This window comes from Abramis brama (assembly GCF_963993115.1).
Source record: "Abramis brama genome assembly, chromosome: 9".
Lineage (NCBI taxonomy): Eukaryota > Metazoa > Chordata > Actinopteri > Cypriniformes > Leuciscidae > Abramis > Abramis brama.
In genome coordinates, this window is record NC_139971.1 from 12,930,180 (window position 1) to 12,952,812 (window position 22,633).

Below are 22,633 nucleotides of genomic sequence, written 5' to 3' on the forward strand. Positions count from 1 at the left end.
ATAATACATGTAAAATTACTTTTAGTAAGTTGGATTTCTGCTAGGTTTTCAGACAGAACACTTTCTACTAGTGAGACACATTCCCATATATTTACTTTAATTTACAGTCAATTTAAAACCTCAAAAAATTATTTGTTTAAACTGTAATGATAGTGGTTGGTTTTATTGAGTAGTGGCAACCATGTCTATTATATGTTGGTGCATATGCAGAGAGTGAATAGAGTTGACCTAATGGAGATGGCCTAGTGTGCACTATGGCAGCACGCCATTGTGTAAGCTGCTAAACATCAACGTTCCTCTTCAGTTTATGTGGAGTTTTATATGTTTATTAAAAAAGAAATACCCAGACCAAAACAATGTGTCAGAAGTGGTTTTGAAATGAACTTGTCGACAATATGGATTATAAAAGTGAGAAGAAAAGTTTGCGGATTACGTGCAAACCTGTGACAAGAAAACACAGAGGAGATGGAAGGATTGGTCTGTCCGGTAATGTTGCTGAAAATTGGAAAAGATTTAAGCAAATAAATTCTTCTGTATTTATCTGCAATTGATGGAGATCATGAGTATCATTATCATCATTCTTCATGTGGCTGGCAATGAAGCTTTGAAGATATTTAATATTTTTTACTTTTGAGAAAGGAGAGTTTGCGATTGTAACTGATAATGGACAAGTTTGAAGCATTTTGCATACCAAAGAGAAATGTTATACTAACCATCTCTGTCTTGCTGTTCCTCAATCCCATCTGAAGTGCAAGGGTTACTGTGCTTTTTCTGCTGCAGCTCCAAGAATGTGGAATGACTTGCCATTGAAGTTTAAATTAAGATGGTAACACTTTATAATAACGTTCAGTTGTAAGTAATTTATAAGTGGTTAGTTAATGATGATAAAAGATTAGCAAGTGATATACTAACATTTTATGTATGTTTTGTAAATTACGTTACAAGTCATTTACAAGTGATTAGTAAATGATTAACTAATAATTTACGAAACATGACTATGCATTCATAAATGATTAATAAGTGATATGGTCATTATTTTATGTATGTTTTGTAGATTCAGTTATAAGTCATTTACAATTGATTAGTTAATGATTAACTAATCATTTACAAAACATGACTATGCGTTTCATTTTTTATTTTTTTTTATTTTTTGTATGTATGTAGCAATTAGAGTATATCTCTCCCCTGTGAAGGCTAACTTTAGCTGGACAATAACTTTATTCTAGAGCTGCTATAAAGCCAAAGCAATCTCTGTTACTTTAATTTCCTTTTATCATTGTAAAAGTGAACAATCTACATTGTTAAAAGCGCTATATAAATGAAGATGACTTGACTTGACTTGAATAGGCAGGGGGTGGAGAAGGACAGAACTGAACTAATTAACAGATAAACTAAACACAGACCAGAACAGAAATCAAAACAAACTGACATTGTGATAGAACACCCCCCTCCTGGAAGGCGTGTCCTCATGCCGCAGATAATTCACAGGAGTGGGAGGGTGGGCGCCCTGGAGGCTGACAGGGGCGAGGCCTAGCAGGACAGGGAGCCTCCAGGGTGGCGCTGTTTCTGGAGGCCAGCAAGGTGAAGGCAGTTTAGGGGGCCACCAGGCAGCACTAGTTCTGGAGGCCAAGCTGGAAGCTGCGGGGGCCATCTTGACCGAGGGCTCAGGCGTGGTGGCGGCCATCTTGACCGAGGGCTCAGGCGTGGCGGCGGCCATTTTGCCTGAGGGCTCAGGCTTCTCTGGACTCTGGACAGGGACTGGAACCTTTGCTGCGTTCGAAACCGCATACTTCCCTACTATTTAGTATGGGAAAAAGAGTAGGCGAGCGAAAAAGTATGTACGAATCCAAAAGAGTAGGCGAGAATTACCTGGGTGACGTACTAATTATCGCAAGATTCGGACTTAAGTGCGTTCGAATATGCCTACTTTCCTACTATATAGTAGGCGAAAACAGTACGTGAAGGAAGCAGTACGTTCGAAACATCAGTATTCATAAAAGAGTAGGCGAGAAGTTCCCGGATGGCTTACTGCTTCAGGCCAGATTTTTGAGTGCTCAACCGATGGATACTCTTCTATCCCAGGAGGCCACGCGAGAGGATACGTCATTATCAAACATCGCAGAGATCAGCGACGCGGGTGCTTTCAAATGTGAGTAAACACAGTTCCTTTTGTTAAAAATTGCATGTGTTGAACTACTGTAGAGTAAACTGTTGAATTGTTGAAGGTGTAAAGACGTTACACAGTAAAGTATAGTTGTGATTTTGCTGTAAAAACACGTTTTATTATGTATAACGTTAGCTAACAGGGGAGCTCGTAAGTTACATCTCTAAAGTGGATTTACATAAACCATACACCTTAAAGACGCTTATTTTAAATGTCTATTTACATCTGACAGGAAAATCTTGAAATGTCACAACATGAAATAGACATCTGAGTCATGAATGTGCGCTATTATGTAGAACAAATCTATAAAGTAATTAAACATAAGGTATCTTTTTTATTTGTCCATTAGTAGTTGATAAATTGAGGAACATTTATGTTGGATAAAAAGATAAAACAACCTCAACATGTAAATGTAGTTTTGAGCTCATAAATCACAGAGGTTATGTGAATCTTGTCTGGATGTTACAGGGACAGATGAACAGATGTGTGTTTATCCAGTGGAGAGTGGCTCATGAAGCTGAATGCTGCCATCAAAGGCTTTGAGTGAGTATACTACAGAAATGAATAACAACAACTATTTAAATATTAAGTTGTAGTTTATTTTAATTATTGTAATTTCAAACAGAGCTATTACAGCACCTTTCTGATTTTTGATTTCTGTGCATTTGTTGCAGATTTTTTGAGATGGAGCAGGGCCTACAAGGAAAGATGATGGCGGCATTTGTGAAAAAAAGCGCTTTTTTTCTTCTAAATAATACTGAAATCAAATGACATTGTGCGGTTGAAATTACTGCTTTTGTGTTATGTTTGTGCATTTTTGTAGGATCTGAAATGTCAGCAGGCTGGTGTGAGCACTGAGGATGAGGAGCCCAGAGCTGAATCCTGGAGATGGTGCCATGGATGAGTCCCTCCATCACTCCACCTGCCCTTATGAGACCCTCCATCACTCCACCTGCCCTTACGAGACCCTCCATCACTCCACCTGCCCTTACAAGTCCCTCCATCACTCCACCTGCCCTTACGAGTCCCTCCATTACTCCACCTGCCTTTATTGCCTCAGATTGTGAAGCACAACACATCACGCAACAACCTCCGGCACGAAGTAACGGCTCACCTCTGGCGGTCAGCTGATTATTCAGAATAAAGCTGCAGAATGGGAACCGCTGTATTGAGATGGCAGAAGGATGTGGGGTCCAGCGCCTGTAGCCTACATACATGATTGTAGTTTGAATAAAGCTTTTTCATGTGTTGACTTGTATATGCATTTGTTTATTGTGTGATGGTGACTTTCATTCATTCTTTTACTAATTTATTAATATTTCTCATTGTTGTCAGTAAATAAAATATAATTATTTAATTAATGTTTTATTTAATTGTTTAAAAGAAAATGTAGATATGTTCACTATATACACATCTAGAGTGTATTCAATCATGCATAGCTATGTCATATGACACATTACATTTTGTTTGTTTTATTGAATTATATCATTTTCAGTAAAAAGTAATATAATTAAGTATTGGTCAGCATTTATCATTGTTATTATTGTATGTTTTGGGGTGGGATAGCAATACAATTCATTCTGAGGTAATATTAATTTTTAATGTTAATGATACTTAAATTTTGCGAGTACAAAATCAACAGTTTTCTCCAAAGGCGAATCTTCATGCAGCTGCCCTTTGTGCAGACATTACAAACGCTGAGGAAAACCATTATAGGTAGGGCTGTTGAGTTACTGATGTTGTGAGGTGTGTATATATATATTTATTATGGGTTTGCATACATAATATGAGATTTTTTTACACAGGAAAAAAGAACCTACAAGGTTGAATATCTTTATATATTTTCTTAAATAATTCATTATAACACTTTTTAAAAAAAAAGCATTTTTTTTTATTTATAGGCCTGAGGGATGAAACGAGAGTTAAATTCAACAAGAAAAAGAGTAAAAAATAAAGCAGTTAGCTACTTTTGCTTGTGGATGAAGATGTTTAGATATAAAATAAAAATTTTTTAACAACATATTCAAGAGATGACAACTTTGGGATTTCGTAATAAAAATAAATAATATCGTTAAGGATAAAACGGTGGGTCACATTAGTAGGGTTAAAGAACTTAAATCAACCCTAAATGTATTCACAAAATAAATGGGCAGCAGTTTCTTCAAAAAGACCACAAAACGAGCAAGTTTAATCAGTATCAAGATATTTATAGATAGATGAATTAAACGTGTCGTTCAAATCTTTTAAGTTGTTGCGCGTGTGATAACGCGTCGTAGGTCACATGATAACGTCAACATGGCAGATGTCCAGTTCGCATTCATACTCAACGAGATCTGGCTATAAAGTACCTACTCTTTTAGCGCTCGTTAAGTAAGTACTTATTGAAATTAAGTACCTACTCATTGAGTATGCGGTTAGGAACGCAGCCCTTCACTTCCCCCACAATGAAGATGGAGCCAGCTTTCAGAAGAGCATAATTCATGAATGTGCTTAGGGATGCTCAAGGAGCATCACAGACGAGAATGGATTGAAGGGAGTAGTTTAGTCAATGGCAGAACAGGTCAATCTGAGCATAGTCCGGGAGGTTGGTGAAATTGCCGTATCTCAGGGAACCGAGGTTACGTAAGTAACCGAGTACGTTCCCTTTCAATTCTTTACTCGTACTGCATCACTAGACACTGTTATTGGGAACCAATACAATCACGCCGTGCTATGGCTGCGGAACGACTATAAGTGGTTCCAAGTATGACATACTTGGCCTTAAGCCCTCAGCAGAGCCTAGAGGAACCAAGATATAATAGGGAATACTCATTTCGCTAGGGGCTCAGACATAAGTCGGAGCCGCCTAGGAATGTAAAGCAGGAAGAACTCATAGAGGTCGATCCTGCCCTAGACAATAGTTCCAAGAAAACCTGTATGGCTTAGGCACTAGAAGGGCTGAGGGCTGGTCAGGTAAGAGAAGGCAATAGCCTGTTACCAGTGGCCCAGGGCCTTCTAGATTGTAGAACCTGGTAAATGTGGACGGCAAGGACCAGCCGGCCGCCGCACAAATATCACCAATGGAGACACCACTGGACCAGGCCCAGGACGAGGCCATGCCGCTATTGGAATGAGATCTTACTCCAATGGGGCAATGTAGGCCCATTGAAGAGTAGGCTAGTGCAATTGCGTCCACTATCCATCTGGATACCCTCTGCTTTGTGACTGGATGCCCTTTGGTGCGCCCTCCGAAGCATACAAAAAGCTGTTCTGCGTGTCTAAAAGAGGCAGAACACTCTATGTATATTCTCAAAGCCCTGACAGGGCAGCGTAAATGCAGCTCTCGTTCATCCGCGGAGGGAGGAAGTGCTGAGAGGGAAATTACCTGTGCTTTGAACGGAGTAGAGAGCACCGTATATAACCATGCTTTGGTTTGAGAACGACTTTGCAGTTGTTTGGCCCAAATTCCAACCATGAGGCACTCACAGAGAGTGCCTGTATGTCACTTACACGCTTGACCGATGCTAGTGCTAGCCGAAGTATGGTCTTTAGCGGCCGACTTTCATCGTTCGACCAGGAGCCAAAGGCCGGTTTGCCTTCACACAGAGCTCCCCAACCTGTACTGTAAGCATCTGTCGAGATGCTTCCACCTTCCTTCTGGTAACCATCCCCAGCGCCACGCCAGACTGGAACCAACGAGGATTCCTCCAAGGGGCCAGGGCTGACACATAGGCCTGGCTCACCTTGATACGTAGGCGTCCGTGACGCCAGGCAGGGGCTGGTACTTGAGGATTCAACCAGTATTGCATGTGCAGCAGATCTAGATGAAGTACTGGAGATGCAGAGGCCCATGAGGCCCAGCATCTTCTGAAAAGACCTGATGGTGGGAGAGGCTCCAATTTTGAAAGAGGCCACGAGATGCTGAATGGTCAGAGGTCAGATGGTCAGATGGTCAGCGCGCTCTGACATGACTGTTCCGAGGAACGAAATCCATTGGCTGGGGGACAGTAAGCCCTTGGCGAAATTGACCCTGAGTCCCAGGCACTCCAAGTGGCTGAGGAGCACGGATCTATGAGAGTTTAGCTCCGCCTCCGACTGGGCCAAAACGAGCCAGTCATCGAGATAGTTCAGAATTTGGATTCCCATCTGTCTCAGAGGAGAGAGAGCCGCATCCATGCACTTCATGAAAGTGCGAGGAGCCAGGGACAGACCAAACGACAGGACCTTATACTGATATGCCACTCCCTTGAAGTCGAATCTCAAGAGTCGCCTGTGATGGGGGGCTAACTGGATGTGACATTCAGGTCCAGAGAGAAGAACCAATCCCCTTGGAATATTTGCGAGAGGATCTGTTTCAAAGTAATCACCCTGAATATTCGTTTCATAAGGGTGCGATTCAGGCATCTGAGGTCTAAGATGGGTCTGAGACTGCCATCTTTCTTGGGGACGAGGAAGTAACGGCTGTAAAAGCCTGACTCGCTCTGTGCTGGCTGGACCGTTTCTATGGCTCCTTTTTTCAGTAAATTCATCACCAAAGAATCATGCTCCTTACCGAGGTGGGAACCACGCTGCTGAAGAGCGGGGGTCTGCGAGTGAATTGTAGAGTGTAAGTTCGTTTTATCATCCCCAAAACCCATTCTGACACTCTGGGGATGGCCTCCCAGGCATTGGCCCATGTGGCAAGGGGTTCTATTAGGTCGAGCTCAGGCCGCTGTGCAGGGGCCTGGGGCTCGTGGTAAGTGGAAGAGGAAAAGAGCTCTCAAATAAGTATGTTTGTGTTCATTATAACAGCATGGGAGCATGAAACTGAACAGAGGCTGCAACAAACTGAACCGGGTGCTAGGAGGCATAAACAAGGCTATTTGGGGTCCCATTCAATCAACATTGCGATTCCATTGTTTCTTTGTCTCATGTTAGAGAGAAAGGAAACAATGTAGAATGAGGGGAGGAGCCTGTGAACGCAGCGAGGCGACACTCGCGCTCTGGTAGTGAGTGAGTCCATCTTCAATGGAGGTGGTTTGCGTGTGACACACTCGGAAGTTCTGGAATAATGCTCTTTTAGATAGGAATATTTTCCATGAGTTCCACCTGACAATTATAGGGGAGAACGTCATGTCAGAGAGCTGTCAGTGCTGTAATTCTGCTGAGCACTGTCAGTGAATGCAGCGAGGCAAGACTCGCGCCCTCGTAGTGAAAGCGCTCAATAAACTCGGCTTGCGGGGGCAGAGATGCTCGGCATTTTACAGCAAACGCCGGTGAAAAAATGCTCTTTCAGAAGGAATATACTCCATGAGTCTCACCTAAGTCATAGGGGAGAACGTCACGTCATATCCAGCTGAGCTGTAATCAGCGTTGAGCCCGCTCTCGCAGTGCGCGCATCACTGAGGATACCCTCTGCTGCAGGAAAAGTGAGACAGGCGGGATATAGACTGACGTGAGCTCACTTAGACCCGCTCACTCAGCCTTGTAACCCACTGTTTCTTTATCTCAGCTTGAGAGAAAGAGAGCAGTGACAACAAGGAAGGAGAAGCTTTCTAGAGAAAGCATTTTGTGAATGCAGCGAGGCGAGACTCGCGCTTCTCGTAGTGAAAGCGCTCAATGAACGCAGCTTGCGGGAGCGGAGTCGGCAAGTGACATGTTCAGGTGTTCGGCTATTTTACAACAAACGCCAGTGAAAAGTGCTCCTTTAGAGCATACTCCATATACTCACCTGACAGAAGTAGGGGAGGAGCATCATTCTCAGAGATCTAGGAAACTAGCTTCTCATAGAAATAGCTGGATACCAACAGGGGATACAGCCGAATCAGCTCACTGCAGAGGCTTGTAATCAGCTCCTTGCAGAACGAGATAGCAGATGCCGGCACGCCGAGTCAGCTTATCCGCTGCGAGGGTTTATTCAATGGCGAGAAGGCTTCTTCAGCTTAGTCTCGAAGTCCAGCGAATAGATAGTCATCGTCGCTGAAGGAGAATTGATCTGAGTATCTTATGCCAGATCGCCTGCTTTATAGCCAGATGCCACACCCAAATTGGCGCGCTCTGGCAGGCTTCTCTGCCATAGGCTCGTGCAACTCCACTGCCTCGCCATTGGTTCGTTTTATTACTCTGCACGAACCAATGGCCGTGCAGTTTCATTGCGTGCTTAAAAAGGCTTCAGAATTCAGAGAAAAATGAGTTTTCCCCATAACAGCGTCTAACGACGCAGTATGAGTAAAGTTTCGAAAGTTTTGATTAACAGTTAAACTAATCACAAAACAGAACAAAAAAAAAAAAAAAACTGACATTGTGACAGATGTATATGTGATCAGATATGGTACTGCATGTGTAAAATATTGCAGATATATTTACTCATGCAGCATAAACACACATATATAGAAAATATAATACATTTCTTATATTTTCTAATTATTTACATTTTAAATGTTTCAAATTTTCACGCTAGTTAACAATAGCATAAGCACATCTGCTTGTACAAAAGCATTTAGTTAAGAAGAGACTACCACAGTGACTGTAGTGAGAAGTGCACAGCCATTACTTTTAAAATATTGTAATTACAGTCTTGATGATTTCGGCCAATCATCAACCTAACTACAGGCTCTACTCTTCAGCACAATGGTAACCCAGACATACCAGAAAACCTTTTAAACCTTTTCCAAAATAATAGAACATTAAACACTAACAGATCTCGCCCCATATTAATATTGAGTAAAACACAATAAACAACACTTAATGTTAACATTTGAAACTAGAAATCTGTTGTCAAGTCACCTTCATTTATATAGCACTTTTAACAATATAGATTGTTTCAAAGCAGCTTTACAGTGATAATAGGAAATTAAAGTAACAGATTGTTTTGTCTTTACAGCAGCTCAAGAATAATGTTATTGTCCATCTAAAGTTAGTTTTGATTGATTCACTTCCGTTGCAAAGATCATTAGCTATTACGCTTAATCGACCCAGGGACTGATTTATAGCGGTGGATCTGAAAGACGCATACACTTTCACATTGAGATAGCCCCTCATCACTGGCGCTTCCTGATATTTGTGTTCGAAGGTGTCGTGCTCCTTGTACGTTCACGAAAAGTATGAATGCCACTTCCCCTTTGGGACTCAGTGGGGAGCGCATTCTGGACTACCTAGACTAATGTATTTATAGCACAACCTTCTGTGTTCTGCGTCTTTTCAGTATGCTGTGGTTTCAGCTGTCTGCCCTATTATTGTGCTTGTGCACTTAGCTTGTCCCGCGGATTTATTCTGGATGCTGTGATTAGGTATAACCTGCTTAACAGCTGGTCTGATGTTGTGTGCACCAGCACTTGTTGCTTAACACTAGAACTACCGGAATTCCCTAACTACTAGAACGACCATAGCGGTCATTCTGACCGTTCATACTTTGACGTTCATATGGCCGTACTGAACGTCATTTTCGTCATGTCATATCTATTGTACATGTTAACCTTCTCTTTTCCAATGAAGCTTTTAATTCCTGTCGTCATAGCCCTTAAAACAAGCACAAAAGAAAGATTCCCCCGACAGGTGCTGTCTCTATTTGAGGAACGTTTTGCGTCAAAATAATATTTTTTTTCACCGCACTCACCACGTGAATAGACATGCACAAAAGTTAGGAAACGTACAGCCCTGTTTGTAAATAAGTTCAATAATCAATACAAAATCTAAAAATAAATGGATCTACAATGATAGGTAATAATAAACAGGACACAAAATTTTAATTCAAATGAATGTGAAAATGTATACAAACAGGCTAAGAAAAAAAATTAACATTAGCTAAACAAGAAAACGAACTGCTTTAGAATGATTCGTTTCAGTGAACAAAAAATATTAACGAACAAAATCAGGTTAACTGCCCATTTGAACGGCGCAAACACCCCGCATCATTGACGCTTACGCACATTCCACACATGTAAACACCGCCTTTCGTGTGCAGCTCCCACACACTTTGTGACATTTGGCACATGTCTCCTTGGTTTTATTTTGTTTGCAGTTCCTCCAGTTGTATGGCTTTTGATTCCATGTGGTCGGAGCGAAGTTTGCTCGCCAGTCGTGTGATGAAATCCCTCCGCGAAACTTGCAATGTAGCGGACTTATGATATTTATAATGCGTGCGGTCAAAATGACCGTTATGGTCATTCTAGGTAGAAATAATCAGAACTGTTGTGTGTTTTGTGATTTTAATAAAAGAACAGTGTCAGAATAAAATATACACATATTTAGGAAAAGTCAGAGTCCTACAGCCACATTTATTTTATTTTAACAAAGTTATTACACTGTAAAATTTAAAAACGGTCAAAATGACCGCCTTGGGAGTTCTAGTGTTAAATATGTTTTATGCACCAATATACCCTTGTTGCTTCATTATATTATCACTCAATGTGACATAGGCTATTAGTCCAGCGTTGGCTTGACCGTGTTCAGGGCGGTGCTAAAGATGCCGGCGCAGTTTTGGCACTCTGTCAGCTAGATGCATGAGTGTTTCAACCAGGTCCGGTACCCGAAATGGGTGAGGCGGAGCTTTAGTTCTTTGTTGTAGGCTATTCACCTGCTACGGCATGTGTAATATTTTTCTGTCAACTCTGCATATCCTTCGCGATCGATATCGCACGTTTGTCGATGGAGCGGGTTCAGACCATACTAAATGTTCTGACCGTATTTGTGCAGGACAAAGCTCTGCATAAGTTGCAGGGACTGATGGCAGCTGTACAAAGCACACAGGCTAAACCGTACACAGTAACTTCATATTGATGCACGGCTAAACAAAGGCAGAGTACCGTGACTCAATTTGAGCGTTAACTGGTGTTACGGTGTTCTGCCTTGGTTTCTCATGGGCTTTTGGAAGTTACTGTTAAGACAACCCATTATTTTCTCGAAAAACAACGGAATTGACTCAATATACTTATCCACATGATAAAGGAGGTCTTGAATGTGCCAAAAATATCAATAACTCATTTTCAACCAAAAACTAAATTACAGTCTTTTGCCTTTGCATGGCAGACTAGTCATCCACTTTTTTATATCAGCTATGCATTCTGTTAATTTTGTGAATTGGTAAGTTTCATCAGGGCGTGAAGAAATATAGAGCTGAGAATCATCAGCATAACAGTGTAGGATTATCCTTGAACAGTCCATTTCATTAAATGAACCCAACACCGCATTCCACAGTTCGGAACGATTCCCCATCGAACCATTTGTAAGTCATAAAACACAGTCATGGTGCCGAGATGGCTAAAGGAGATGTCACCCCCCTTTCCCTTTTTGTGCCTGTCTAATCTAATACCAGCGATGCCAGGACAGCAGGAATAGATTTCTCTTTGTTCCCCACACTTAAGACCAAATGGCCAAGAAACCCTGTGGTGACCCCAATGCATAAATCAGAGAGAATAGAGGGCACCTTCCATCAAAAAACTGACAGGTTTATTGCTTTATGGCCCTCAAAGCCACGCCCCCTTTTGAGCGTGGGAATTTCCCACGCTAGTTCCTCCCAATTATGGGCTGCACATACACCGTGGGAAAATCGGACTTTTGACACGCCTCCTTAGGGGTTGAACATCTAAAGCGTGGGAAAATTTCCCAACGTACAGTAGTTCTAAACGGTGTATGTTTAAAAACGATATAAACTTTTTAAGAAATGTACAATAAAGACATAGTCACAAATGAGATCGGTGTTTTTATTAAAGAAGACAGATGTACATTCATCACTTTCAAAACATCAATGAAATAAGTTCAACTTACATTTTTCTCTAAAAGAGTTATTTAAAAATGAGTTAGTGTTATTTAAATATGTTAAAACATTAAAACAAGTTTTTTCATTTACAAAAACATAATTTAAAAAAATTGTAAGCATTTAACTTTCAGACAGTATTTTGTAAAACTTTTACATAAAACACAAACATTGTTAAAAAGCCTTGCGTTTTTACATACCCAATTGTTAAAAACTCAGAGTTTAAAGATATATTTAACTTTCACACAGTATTTTGTAAAACTTCTGCATAAAACACAAACATTGTTAAAAAAGCCTTGCGTTTTTACATACCCAGTTGTTAAAGGACTCAGAGTTTAAAGATATATAAGTGTTTCCTTGTGCTGGATCAGAGTGGAGCGCGTCCACTCACGCCGGAGGTCTGACAGGTATGAGCCTCTGTGAAGGTTACAGAGAGACACACACAAACCCCGCCCCTATCCCCACCCACAACAGATGTCACCGTGGGAAATTCCCACACCCCCTTCGAGCTCACAAATAGAAAAAGCGACCGGTCACTTCGTTGTCCGAACTTAAATGATCATAGAAAATCGGTGCAATGGTCCGAAGAGACCACACCTACTAACACACCCCTCTCAAAGCTGAGAGGCCAATTTCGATTTAAGGGCGTCCCTAAAATGACATCACTGACGGGGGATTCCCCCTCCCACAGCGTCACAGTCACATGAGCTGTTTAAAAAGGAGCGCAAACACGACACGAGATACTTGTGGTTTTATTCAAGTAGAACACTATGGCTACGTCAGACCCCAAAACTCCTGAAACATTGATGAAGCTATGGAGGATTCGACCTTAGCGTCGCGAAAAAAAAAGACTTATCAAAACAACGTTTTAAATTTTTACATTTTTTATTTAGGCTAATTTAGTTATTAATTCACTATTAGATATTTCTAGCCTAATATTTTCAAGCATCTGTCCACACACACACACACACACACACACACACGGATGAACGTCTTAACTTTTACGACATCATAGAGAGAGAGCATCACTTTGTACAGTACCATGCTGTGTTATGCCTAGATAACGAGAAATTATCTCTTGTGAACTCTGAATGGCATTGTGAGCTTTGGGTGATACTGTAAACTTTTGGTTTTCTTTACAAGAAATTGATGAAAGCTATTTTTAGAGTCGACATGAAATCAAAATTGATCCTATTTACTTTGTTAGCGCATATTACTAGTCTTGTGGATATTTCATTTACCCCTACAGTAGTCATATAGTTATTTCTTTATTTTTATTCTGTATTTTTACAGACCTAAAACCATGAGGCTTCAAAGTATGGATTAGAAGTAGGCTAGTCGAAGACACAAACGATTTTGAACATTTATACATTTGTGTGTTGCAAAAGCAGAAGTCTATCTTCTTTAAATAAAGAATCACCTTTATGTATGCTTTAATTTCTTTAAAACAATCTGGTGACCTGCATTATTTCTGTGATTACTTGATTAGTAATATTGCGAGAGGTTTCCTCACATGTATAAAAACTCTTTAGATGTCTTTGTGACAAACACAACGGGCCCTATTTTAACGATCTGAAACGCAAGTGTCAAAGCGCAAAGCGCAAGTAACTTTGTGGGCGGGTCTTGGCGCTGTTGCTATTTTCCCAGCGGGATAAATTACTCTTGTGCCAGGCGCAAATCTAAAATGGGTTGGTCTGAAGTAGCTTTATTATTCATAGGTGTGGTTTGGGCGTAACGTGAAATAAACCAATCAGAGCGTCATCTCACATTCCCTTTAAGAGCAGACGCGCTTTGTTCTAAAGCGGATTCCTATTATAACGGCGGATTTGCACGCAGACGCGCGCCAGACGCGCGCCAGGAGCAGTTCACAGCCAAGGAGAGCAACGCTCTCGTCAGGGACGTTGGGGATGGAGAAACCCACCCAAATTAACTTCGGTTAAAAAGGTGTATGATAATTTGGGTAAATGTGTAAGCTAGATGTATGCTTTTATAATAAATTGTCTATCTATCTATCTATCTATCTATCTATCTATCTAATCTATCATAATAATGTATGATTTGCAAAAATGAAAACTGCTGCTTCTGTGTAGATGAGAGAATCAAAGTGTATGCGCGTTGTGCACACGCTACATTGATTATGGCCAAGCATGCGACCTTAAAATAGCATATGAATAACATGCGCAACGCGCCACTGACTTTAAACAATTTTTTCCTGGTTAGTGGCGCAATTGTTTTCTAAACCTGCAAAATAGCATGAAGGAACGTTTGCGCCGGAACACGCCTCCTTTTTTGCGCTGAACCGCCCAGGGAGCGCAAGTTCATTCCCTAGTTTAGCGACGTGCTTCTGTGGAGGGAAAAGCGCGCTTTGCGCGGGTGCAAAATAGGAATGATATATGCGTCAGTGTACAAAGTCAATTGCGCTGGGTGCAAGATAGGGCCCAACATCTTCACTTAGAAGACTTTTTTTAAATGTATGGCCGATCCTTTTTCTTCTGACAAACTTACATTTCATATTAATTACCTGAGGCATTTAACAACCCCGCTAGATTTAGTCATCTTGTTCAGATAGCACAACGCTGTTTCACATGTTGTATGTTTGACTGTATGTGTTTTAGGTGAAGACGTTTCTTTGAGAGCTGAAATAAATGACAATTAAGAATTTAAGTGATAGTCTTTCTGTTTGACTAAATTGATACTTCATTTAGTGCAACTTTCCCTCTATCTACGAATTACACAAAGTGCATGCTGTTTTACACTTAAACTATTACAACAGAATCACATCTGACTATTGCACTGAGAGAGGCATATTCATCCAAGCTCGAGGCTGTTAAAGTTCCACACTTTGGTAAAACCTAAATTCTAGAGGTCAATTGGGTTAAAAGTAAATGCATCATCATGAGCCATTTAAAACAAATACAGAAAAGCCACTATAGTGACCAGTTTTAGCGTTTGAATTGACATTTTACATATTACGCTGTTTACATCTTGTTTTTGTACAGTTTTTGTTCATATAGGAATGTATGAAAAACATGAACAAATATTGCATAAAGAGAATTAAATGACGGTCCTTCAAGTATGAGAGTGACTAAACAAATCATATTTATTTTAGAACATCTTTCTGCTATGTCTACGAAACATTGACGTGAAAGATGAGTATTACACTTCAAACTCGTCTAACTATTACACTTATTTTGTTATTATTACACGGTTATTTTGTGTGTGTGTCACTAAACAACATGGTTAAGCTAATGAATTATAGTTGATGCGTGGTATTTTTACGTGAAAGGAGGGAAAGGAATATTTAACATATAAAAATAAAAATATTTTAACCTATCGTCAATTTCAATTGTTAGATAAATCATCTAACAATCGACAGTTATATGTGAAACAATTAGAGTTGGTGTAAATTTGCACATCCAAAAACTGTTGTTACTTGGATGATAAATATCTTCACTTTATTATAGGAAAGTACGGACAGCGCCTTTGACCAATCCTCTACATATGGGACACTTGCGCAGAGAAGGCGCACATTCTTTGCACACAACTAGGTGACCACAGGGGATGAAGACAATGTTCACTTCCTTATCCATGCAAACTTTGCATGTGCGCTCCTCTTGAAGTCTTCTTATCTGTTCCTCCATAGGCAAGTCTGAAAGATCTTGACTCGGTGATGCAGCTTCATTTGTCTGGGCCATCAGTTCTCTCAGCAGGCAGACATCATTCTTCTTGATCCAGTTGTGGAAGACCTCTGCTGCTGCATTTCCTTTCGACAGGACTAACTCAATGAGCTGCCCTGTCTGCTGCAAGAAGCTCTCGCTCCTCCTCTCTCTTCTCATCTTCTGCACTTAGTAAATCAGACACCAACTCTTGAACAGTTTTGTAATTTTCTCCACTTGCGAGAATTTTGCTCTGCACGGTTTGCTTCACCAGGCCACGCTCAAATCCCATCTCTAAAGCAGACTTCACCACAGGATTGTTCATCATCACTGCATCTTCTGAACAGTCTTCTCCAGGACCCAGGTGTACAACAGCTGGATCAACAAATTCTCTCGAGTCACTGTCTCCATTAGTCAATAGCTGTTCAAATAGTCTTGGAAATCTTGCTTGAATCTGATGAACAAACTCTTGGCCCTTTTCTTGCAACAGGTATTCACATCTTGGAAACCACTTGGCATGTTCTACCCATGGATCATCACCAGGCTCCCAACATCTGAGTCCACCATCACAACAAAAGCACTTCACGTCATCACGACGACCAACATAGTAAAAACCAGCCTTAGCCAATTGGTCTGGTCGAACAGTTATTCTTGAGGGCCAGTAGACAAATGTGAGCAACCTTTCTTCACACTGTTGCATTGCCGAGTTAGATACATTGGAAAGGTCGCCGCCAGATAAAGGTACATTATCTGCACGGTCACCTCAAACTTTCTTTGGCCAATTTGTTTTTCTATATTTAATTTTGTAATATAATATAAAACTTAAATAACTTAGTTGATATTAAAATGGCATTTAAGCCAATTCATAGGTCTTTAATGTGTTAAACAATGTTTAAACGGTATCTTTTGGAACAAAGGATGTTTCTATATTGAATGCTGTTGGTTGATCTTGTTTAACATAACAGATTAATCCACAAGACATGCATTGAGACAGGTGTAAAACACCTTTCCATGAGGTTGTTTTCTGCAATTTCATTGCAGTTTATTGCAAAAAAAAAATGGTATTGTATATAACACCTGATGTACTTGTTACATCATAAGAAGAATGGCATCTACGCTAATGTTAGTCTTTTTGTTTATTCCAAGGTTTACTAAAGTCAGCCGGATCCGGGCCGTATCCAGATCAGTTGGTGGACCTGCGCCTGGACTCATCCACGACACATCCCTGAAGTGCCAGCCTCATCAGCCCTGTGAAGGCCTCATCAACACGACAGCCATCAGCACTGATCCTCAACAAACTTGTCTACATACCGGCGTGACTCCGACTTCCAGTCAGATGAAACTGGATAATATTTTGAATGTTCTGATCCAATCTGACTTCTGACCTGTAATGCTGCCTGATGTCACTTCTTGTTGACGTTTGAAATATTGTCAAACAAAACGGAGGCTAGCTCGACCCACCTTCCTCCTCATCCCGTCCCCTCCCCTCCCCTCCATAATCTATTTTTAGATTATTTCAATTCTCTATTAAGAGTTATGAACACAATGCACTGTCTAGCGTCAAGCTGCGTCTTTTTTTTTTCCCTTCGTCACACTCACTGCTGCACTCTTTGGTTTCTTCGCGCTGTAAAACCGAACTCACTTCCCGGAGGCGGGACTAACCTCCGACCTCATCCAATCGAAACTTTCTTTGGCCAATTTGTTTTTCTATATTTAATTTTGTAATATAATATAAAACTTAAATTAACTTATCTGCGTTCTTTTGTTATTAATACTAAATGGATAATAATAAAAATAAAATGATTATAGTTATTATTGATCTAGTCAGTGTACTGGGTTACAAATACGTTTGACCATAAGAAAACGTACTCGGTTACTAACGTAACCTCGGTTCTCTCTAGAAGAGGGAACGAGTACTGCGTTTTTACTAAAACGCTACGGGAAAAGTCTCTTTTCACGAAACACTGAAGCAAAAAATTATCCTTTAATTTTCATATATGTAAAACGCGTTGCAGCAGCAGTCAGCTATGGCGAGACGGCTTGCTCGCTCATTGGCTGCTCTGCGGCAACTGCATAAGCCTATCGAGCGAGGCCTGGGGTGACGTCAGGCCAATGAGGGCGCTTCGCGCCCTCCTCGCCACTTCCCGCCGAGACGGGCGTGGCTTACCTCTATAAAAGGAGCTCGAGAAGGCTGATTCACTTGATTTTGATCGCCGAAGCGAACCAGAGTGAACCATACGCACAGCAGAGAACGCAGTACTCGTTCCCTCTTCTAGAGAGAACCGAGGTTACGTTAGTAACCGAGTACGTTCTCTTACGAGAGTTCTCTCGTACTGCGTTTTTACTAAAACGCTACGGGAACCCCTTGTAAAACGCTGTGCGTGCTGGGATAAAAACACCGATCACCGGAAGCTATTTCAGGCATACAGTGCATAATCACCAGATAGACTCACACAGAGTCAGGGAATAAGGGAGGGGAGCCTTAATTCCCTATACTGTAGCGTCCGCAGGCTTAACGCGACCTCACAGGGAGAGTCTAAAGACAAGAGGGGATTCCCTCCGTCCTTATATAGACATGTCCACAGACGCGAATATGACATCACATAGACAGGGTAGGGAGCCTGAACTAATGTGGGAAATGTGGGTCTTACACAGTTCTGCCCAAGATAGTCGGTAGCGCATTGCGCCTGCGATTTCAGAGGTCTAGCTAGACAGCTGAATCGACTACACCGACAAAAGCTTAGCCTGTAAGGCGGGAACCTCTAGGTTATAAAACCTGATAAATGTAGACGGAGAGGCCCAGCCTGCCGCCGTACATATATCCTGTAGGGAAATCCCGCTAGACCAAGCCCACGAGGAGGCAACGCCTCTCGTAGAGTGCGCTCTAACTCCCAACGGGCATTGAATGCCCTTGACAGTATAAGCCAGCGCTATGGCGTCAACTATCCATCTGGATAGACTTTGTTTCGAAACAGCCATTCCTTTGGAACGTCCGCTGAACGAGACAAAGAGCTGCTCTGTCTGTCTGAAGACAGCAGAGCGGGACACATAAGCTCTTAAAGCCCTAACAGGGCAAAGAAAACTCGAGTCCCCCTCCTCACTCGATGCCGGCAGGGCAGACAGGGAAATAACCTGAGCCCGAAAAGGCGTGTTGAGGGATTTCGGCACATAGCCGTGCTTAGGTTTGAGTATGACTTTAGAGTCATTAGGACCAAACTCCAAGCATGCCGGGCTCACGGAGAGCGCGTGCAGATCGCCTATGCGCTTCACTGAAGCGAGAGCCATCAAAAACACTGTTTTGAAAGACAAATGTTTGAGGCTAATAGACTGGATAGGCTCGAAAGGGGCACCTTTCATGGCCGCCAAGACCGTAGAAAGGTCCCACATAGGGACTGAAGGAGGTCTGGGTGGATTCAGTCTCCTGGCTCCCCTGAGGAAGCGGATGACTAAATCGTTCCTTCCCAGTGACTGACCCAGCGTTGAACCGGAGAACGCTGAAATAGCCGCCACATATACTTTGAGCGTGGAAGGGGATCTGCCCTTATCCAACAGCTCTTGTAGGAAGGAGAGAACCTCCGTTACCTCACATTCGAGGGGTGATAGGCTCCGAGCTGTACACCAGCCGGAGAAAACCGACCACTTCGAAGCATAAAGCCGCCGAGTCGACGGTGCTCTAGCCTGAGTGATGGTATTCATGACTCCCTCTGCGAGACCAACGGATATCCGTTGAGCGCCCACACATGAAGACAGCTCCGGGTGTGGGTGCCAAATCAACCAGGGTGTGGGAGACCACTCGCCCGGGGGAACGTTGTTCCTGGACAGTCTGTCTGGGCCCACATTCTGAAGCCCAGGTACATGCACTGCTCTCAGCGAGCGTAAGTTGTGCTGAGCCCATATTAGGAGGCGTTTCGCCAACCTGTACAGGGATGTGGATTTCAGACCGCCCTGGCGATTTATGTAGGACACCACAGCCATGATGTCCGAACGGACTATGACGTGTTGGTCCTTGATGTGGGGACAAAAACGCGTCAGCGCGTTGTGCACTGTCAGCATTTCTAAGTTTTTGTGTTGGAGCTTTTCTCGTTCCGACCACAGGCCGAAGAACGGTCTGCCCTCGAGCAGCGCTCCCCATCTCGAGGTGGATGCGTCTGTCGACACCATCCTCACTCCCGAGGAAGTCCCCAGGCTTACACCTGATCAGTACCAGTCGTCCGCCATCCAAGGCACCAGGGCTGTAACACAGTTCTGATCGACCTTGAGGCATAATCGACCGGACACCCGCGCTTTCAACCAGAACTGCAGCGGGCGCATGCGGAGCAAGCCCAGCCGGAGAACTGACGATGCTGAGGCCATAAGACCCAGCATCCTTTGAAACTTCCTGAGCGGGGTGAAAGCGCCGCGGCGGAAAGACTTCGCCGCGCGCTGAATGTGCAGCACGCGCTGTGGCAACAGCCGCGCTGTCATAGACTGCGAGTCCAGAACGATACCCAGAAACGAAATCGTTTGACTGGGGTTCAGTGAACTCTTCGCCCAATTGACCGTGATACCAAGATTCTCGAGGTGATCGAGTAAAATGGTTCTGTGCTCCACGAGCTGAGATCGTGATTGGGCTAGGATCAACCAGTCATCCAAATAGTTCAGCACTCGCATGCCTCTGAGTCTGAGAGGAGCGAGCGCTGCGTCCATGCATTTCGTAAATGTACGAGGTGCCAGGGACAAACCGAACGGCAGGACTGTATACTGGTATGTCTGACCCTCGAAGGCGAATCTCAAGTATCGCCTGTGATGTGACGCTATCTGTATTTGAAAATACGCGTCCTTCAGATCTATTGACATAAACCAGTCTCCTCGGCAAACATGCGCGAGGATTTTCCTGGTCGTGAGCATTTTGAAACTGCGTTTCACTAATGCTTTGTTCAGCCGTCTTAGATCCAGTATGGGTCTGATACCATCGTCCTTTTTGGGGACTAGAAAGTATCTGTTGTATAGCCCCCCTTCGCTTTGAGCTTGGGGCACACGCTCTATCGCCCCTTTGCTTATCAGTTTTGATATTTCGGCGCGAAGTAGGTGTGCTACTTCTGAAACCACCGTAGTTGGACGCGCGCTGTGAAGCGGGGAGGGCGTCGACAAAACTGTAGCGAGAAGCCTCTCTTTATAATGCCTAGCACCCAGTCCGAAACCCCTGGAAGCGCTGCCCATGCTTCTGCATGGTTGGCTAAGGGCTGGATGCGAAGCGCGCTCTGTTCGCCGTGCGACAGAGGCGCTTCGGGGCGCAATAACGTAGGCGTTATGCCTGTGGCATTCGAGGCGGGGGGCGCGCTTATTACAGCGGGCAGAGCGCTCGTCCTCGACCTTACTACAGCGCTTGACTGAGTGAGGGAGGGCTGAGCGGGTCCCGCGGGACTCATGTCTGCGAGTAAATGTGGGCGGGAAGCGGGCACATTCACTGCTTTGGGCGCGCTGTCTGACTGAGCAGAGCGAGCGCGCACAGGTCTCGTTTTTACAGAGAGCCTGTGGTCTGTGAGACATAGTGTTTGTGCGGGCACTTTCACTATGTTGGAAGCGCAATCGACCAGAGTCGATTTTATGTGCGCGAGCCCTAAGTGTAGGGCTGTGCTTGTGTGTAGAGATGGGCACTGAGGAGTGGGCATCGACGCTACACTTATAGCACCATCAGCCGTGGCCGGGACACCAGAAAATACCGTGAGTAAGTGTGGGCTTCGGTAGAAGTCCGGCCATGTACCACGTGCTCGTGGGCTGCAAAAAACACGTCTGCAGTTGCCTCTCGGGAAACAAACAGAGTGATTGCATTCGGCGGCATAATATTTTCTGTCGGCAGGCCTGGGATTCGAACCTCGGATCCCCCGCGCGAAAGTCTAAGAATCTACCACTGGACCACAGTGAAGATACATAGACAAAGTCAGCGCGAGTATTATCCACACTGGCGTTTGCTTGCAGGCATATACCACGTGCTCGTGGGCAGCAAAAAACACGTCTGCAGTTGCCTCTCGGGGAACAAACAGAGTGATTTGCATTCGGCGGCATAAATATTTTCTGCCGGCAGGCCTGGGGTTCGAACCTCGGATCCCCCGCGCGCAAGTCTAAGAATCTACCACTGGACCACAGTGAAGATACAAAGATATAGTCAGCGCGAGTATTATCCACACTGGCGTTTGCTTGCAGGCATATACCACGTGCTCGTGGGCAGCAAAAAACACGTCTGCAGTTGCCTCTCGGGGAACAAACAGAGTGATTTGCATTCGGCGGCATAAATATTTTCTGCCGGCAGGCCTGGGGTTCGAACCTCGGATCCCCCGCGCGCAAGTCTAAGAATCTACCACTGGACCACAGTGAAGATACAAAGATATAGTCAGCGCGAGTATTATCCACACTGGCGTTTGCTTGCAGGCATGTACCACGTGCTCGTGGGCAGCAAAAAACACGTCTGCAGTTGCCTCTCGGGGAACAGACAGAGTGATTTGCATTTTCAGACGCCTGCAAAATGCCAGAATGTGAGAAGAGTGGATATCGCCCAGTTTCAGCGGGGCTGAAAACACTCCATTCTCCTTTCGCCAGTGACGCACGGGAACCGTAGAAACGGTGTTCGGTTGCAGGCAAGCGGGTACTACGCGCTCGCTGGCTGCAAAATGCATCTCTGCAGTCGCCTTCAGGGGACTGACAGAGCAAAGCATTGGCGGCATAAATATATATGCCGCTAGACCGGGATACGAACCCCGGTCCCCCGTGTGGAAAACGTATAATTCCACCACTGAGCCACAGGGGGATACAGGCTTTTGAAAGCGGCGTCAACATGTATTCTTCGGCTTTTGCTGGCAGGCAAGTGTGTAACAGACTCACTTGCTGCAATAATATTTCCAGTTGCCGAACAGGGAACTGAGAAATGTGAGAGAAAAGAGGTCAGACCGACCAACGGTGGGACTAAGAACACTCTTTTCTCCTTCGCCGGTGAATGACGCGTGCAGAGGCAGGGTAGCTTTTCTTGTAACGTAAAGAAAAACTAATCCCGCCATCCGCTTCCAGGAAGGGCAGCCTCGGAAAGGATGCCCGGCGAGTCCTCAGAGTCACCGTAGGCAATTGGCT

General features: G+C 43.5%; 1 protein-coding gene and 1 long non-coding RNA gene across 2 annotated transcripts; one reads left to right on the forward strand and one right to left on the reverse strand.

Annotated features, from left to right (window-relative positions):
* Positions 1–1,898: 1,898 nt before the first annotated feature.
* Positions 1,899–3,554, forward strand: LOC311090016. The gene is made up of 3 exons (XR_014607813.1): positions 1,899–2,149; positions 2,633–2,707; positions 2,988–3,554. It is a non-coding gene; the product is annotated as an uncharacterized lncRNA (long non-coding RNA).
* Positions 3,555–5,691: 2,137 nt separating this feature from the next.
* On the reverse strand, positions 5,692–16,232 carry LOC311089490 (baculoviral IAP repeat-containing protein 2-like; the record flags this gene model as incomplete). Its single annotated transcript, XM_084124213.1, has 3 exons — positions 5,692–6,020; positions 15,349–15,662; positions 15,694–16,232. 3 exons carry the CDS (start codon positions 16,230–16,232, stop codon positions 5,692–5,694), a joined length of 1,182 nt encoding a protein of 393 aa, XP_083980339.1.
* Positions 16,233–22,633: the final 6,401 nt, after the last annotated feature.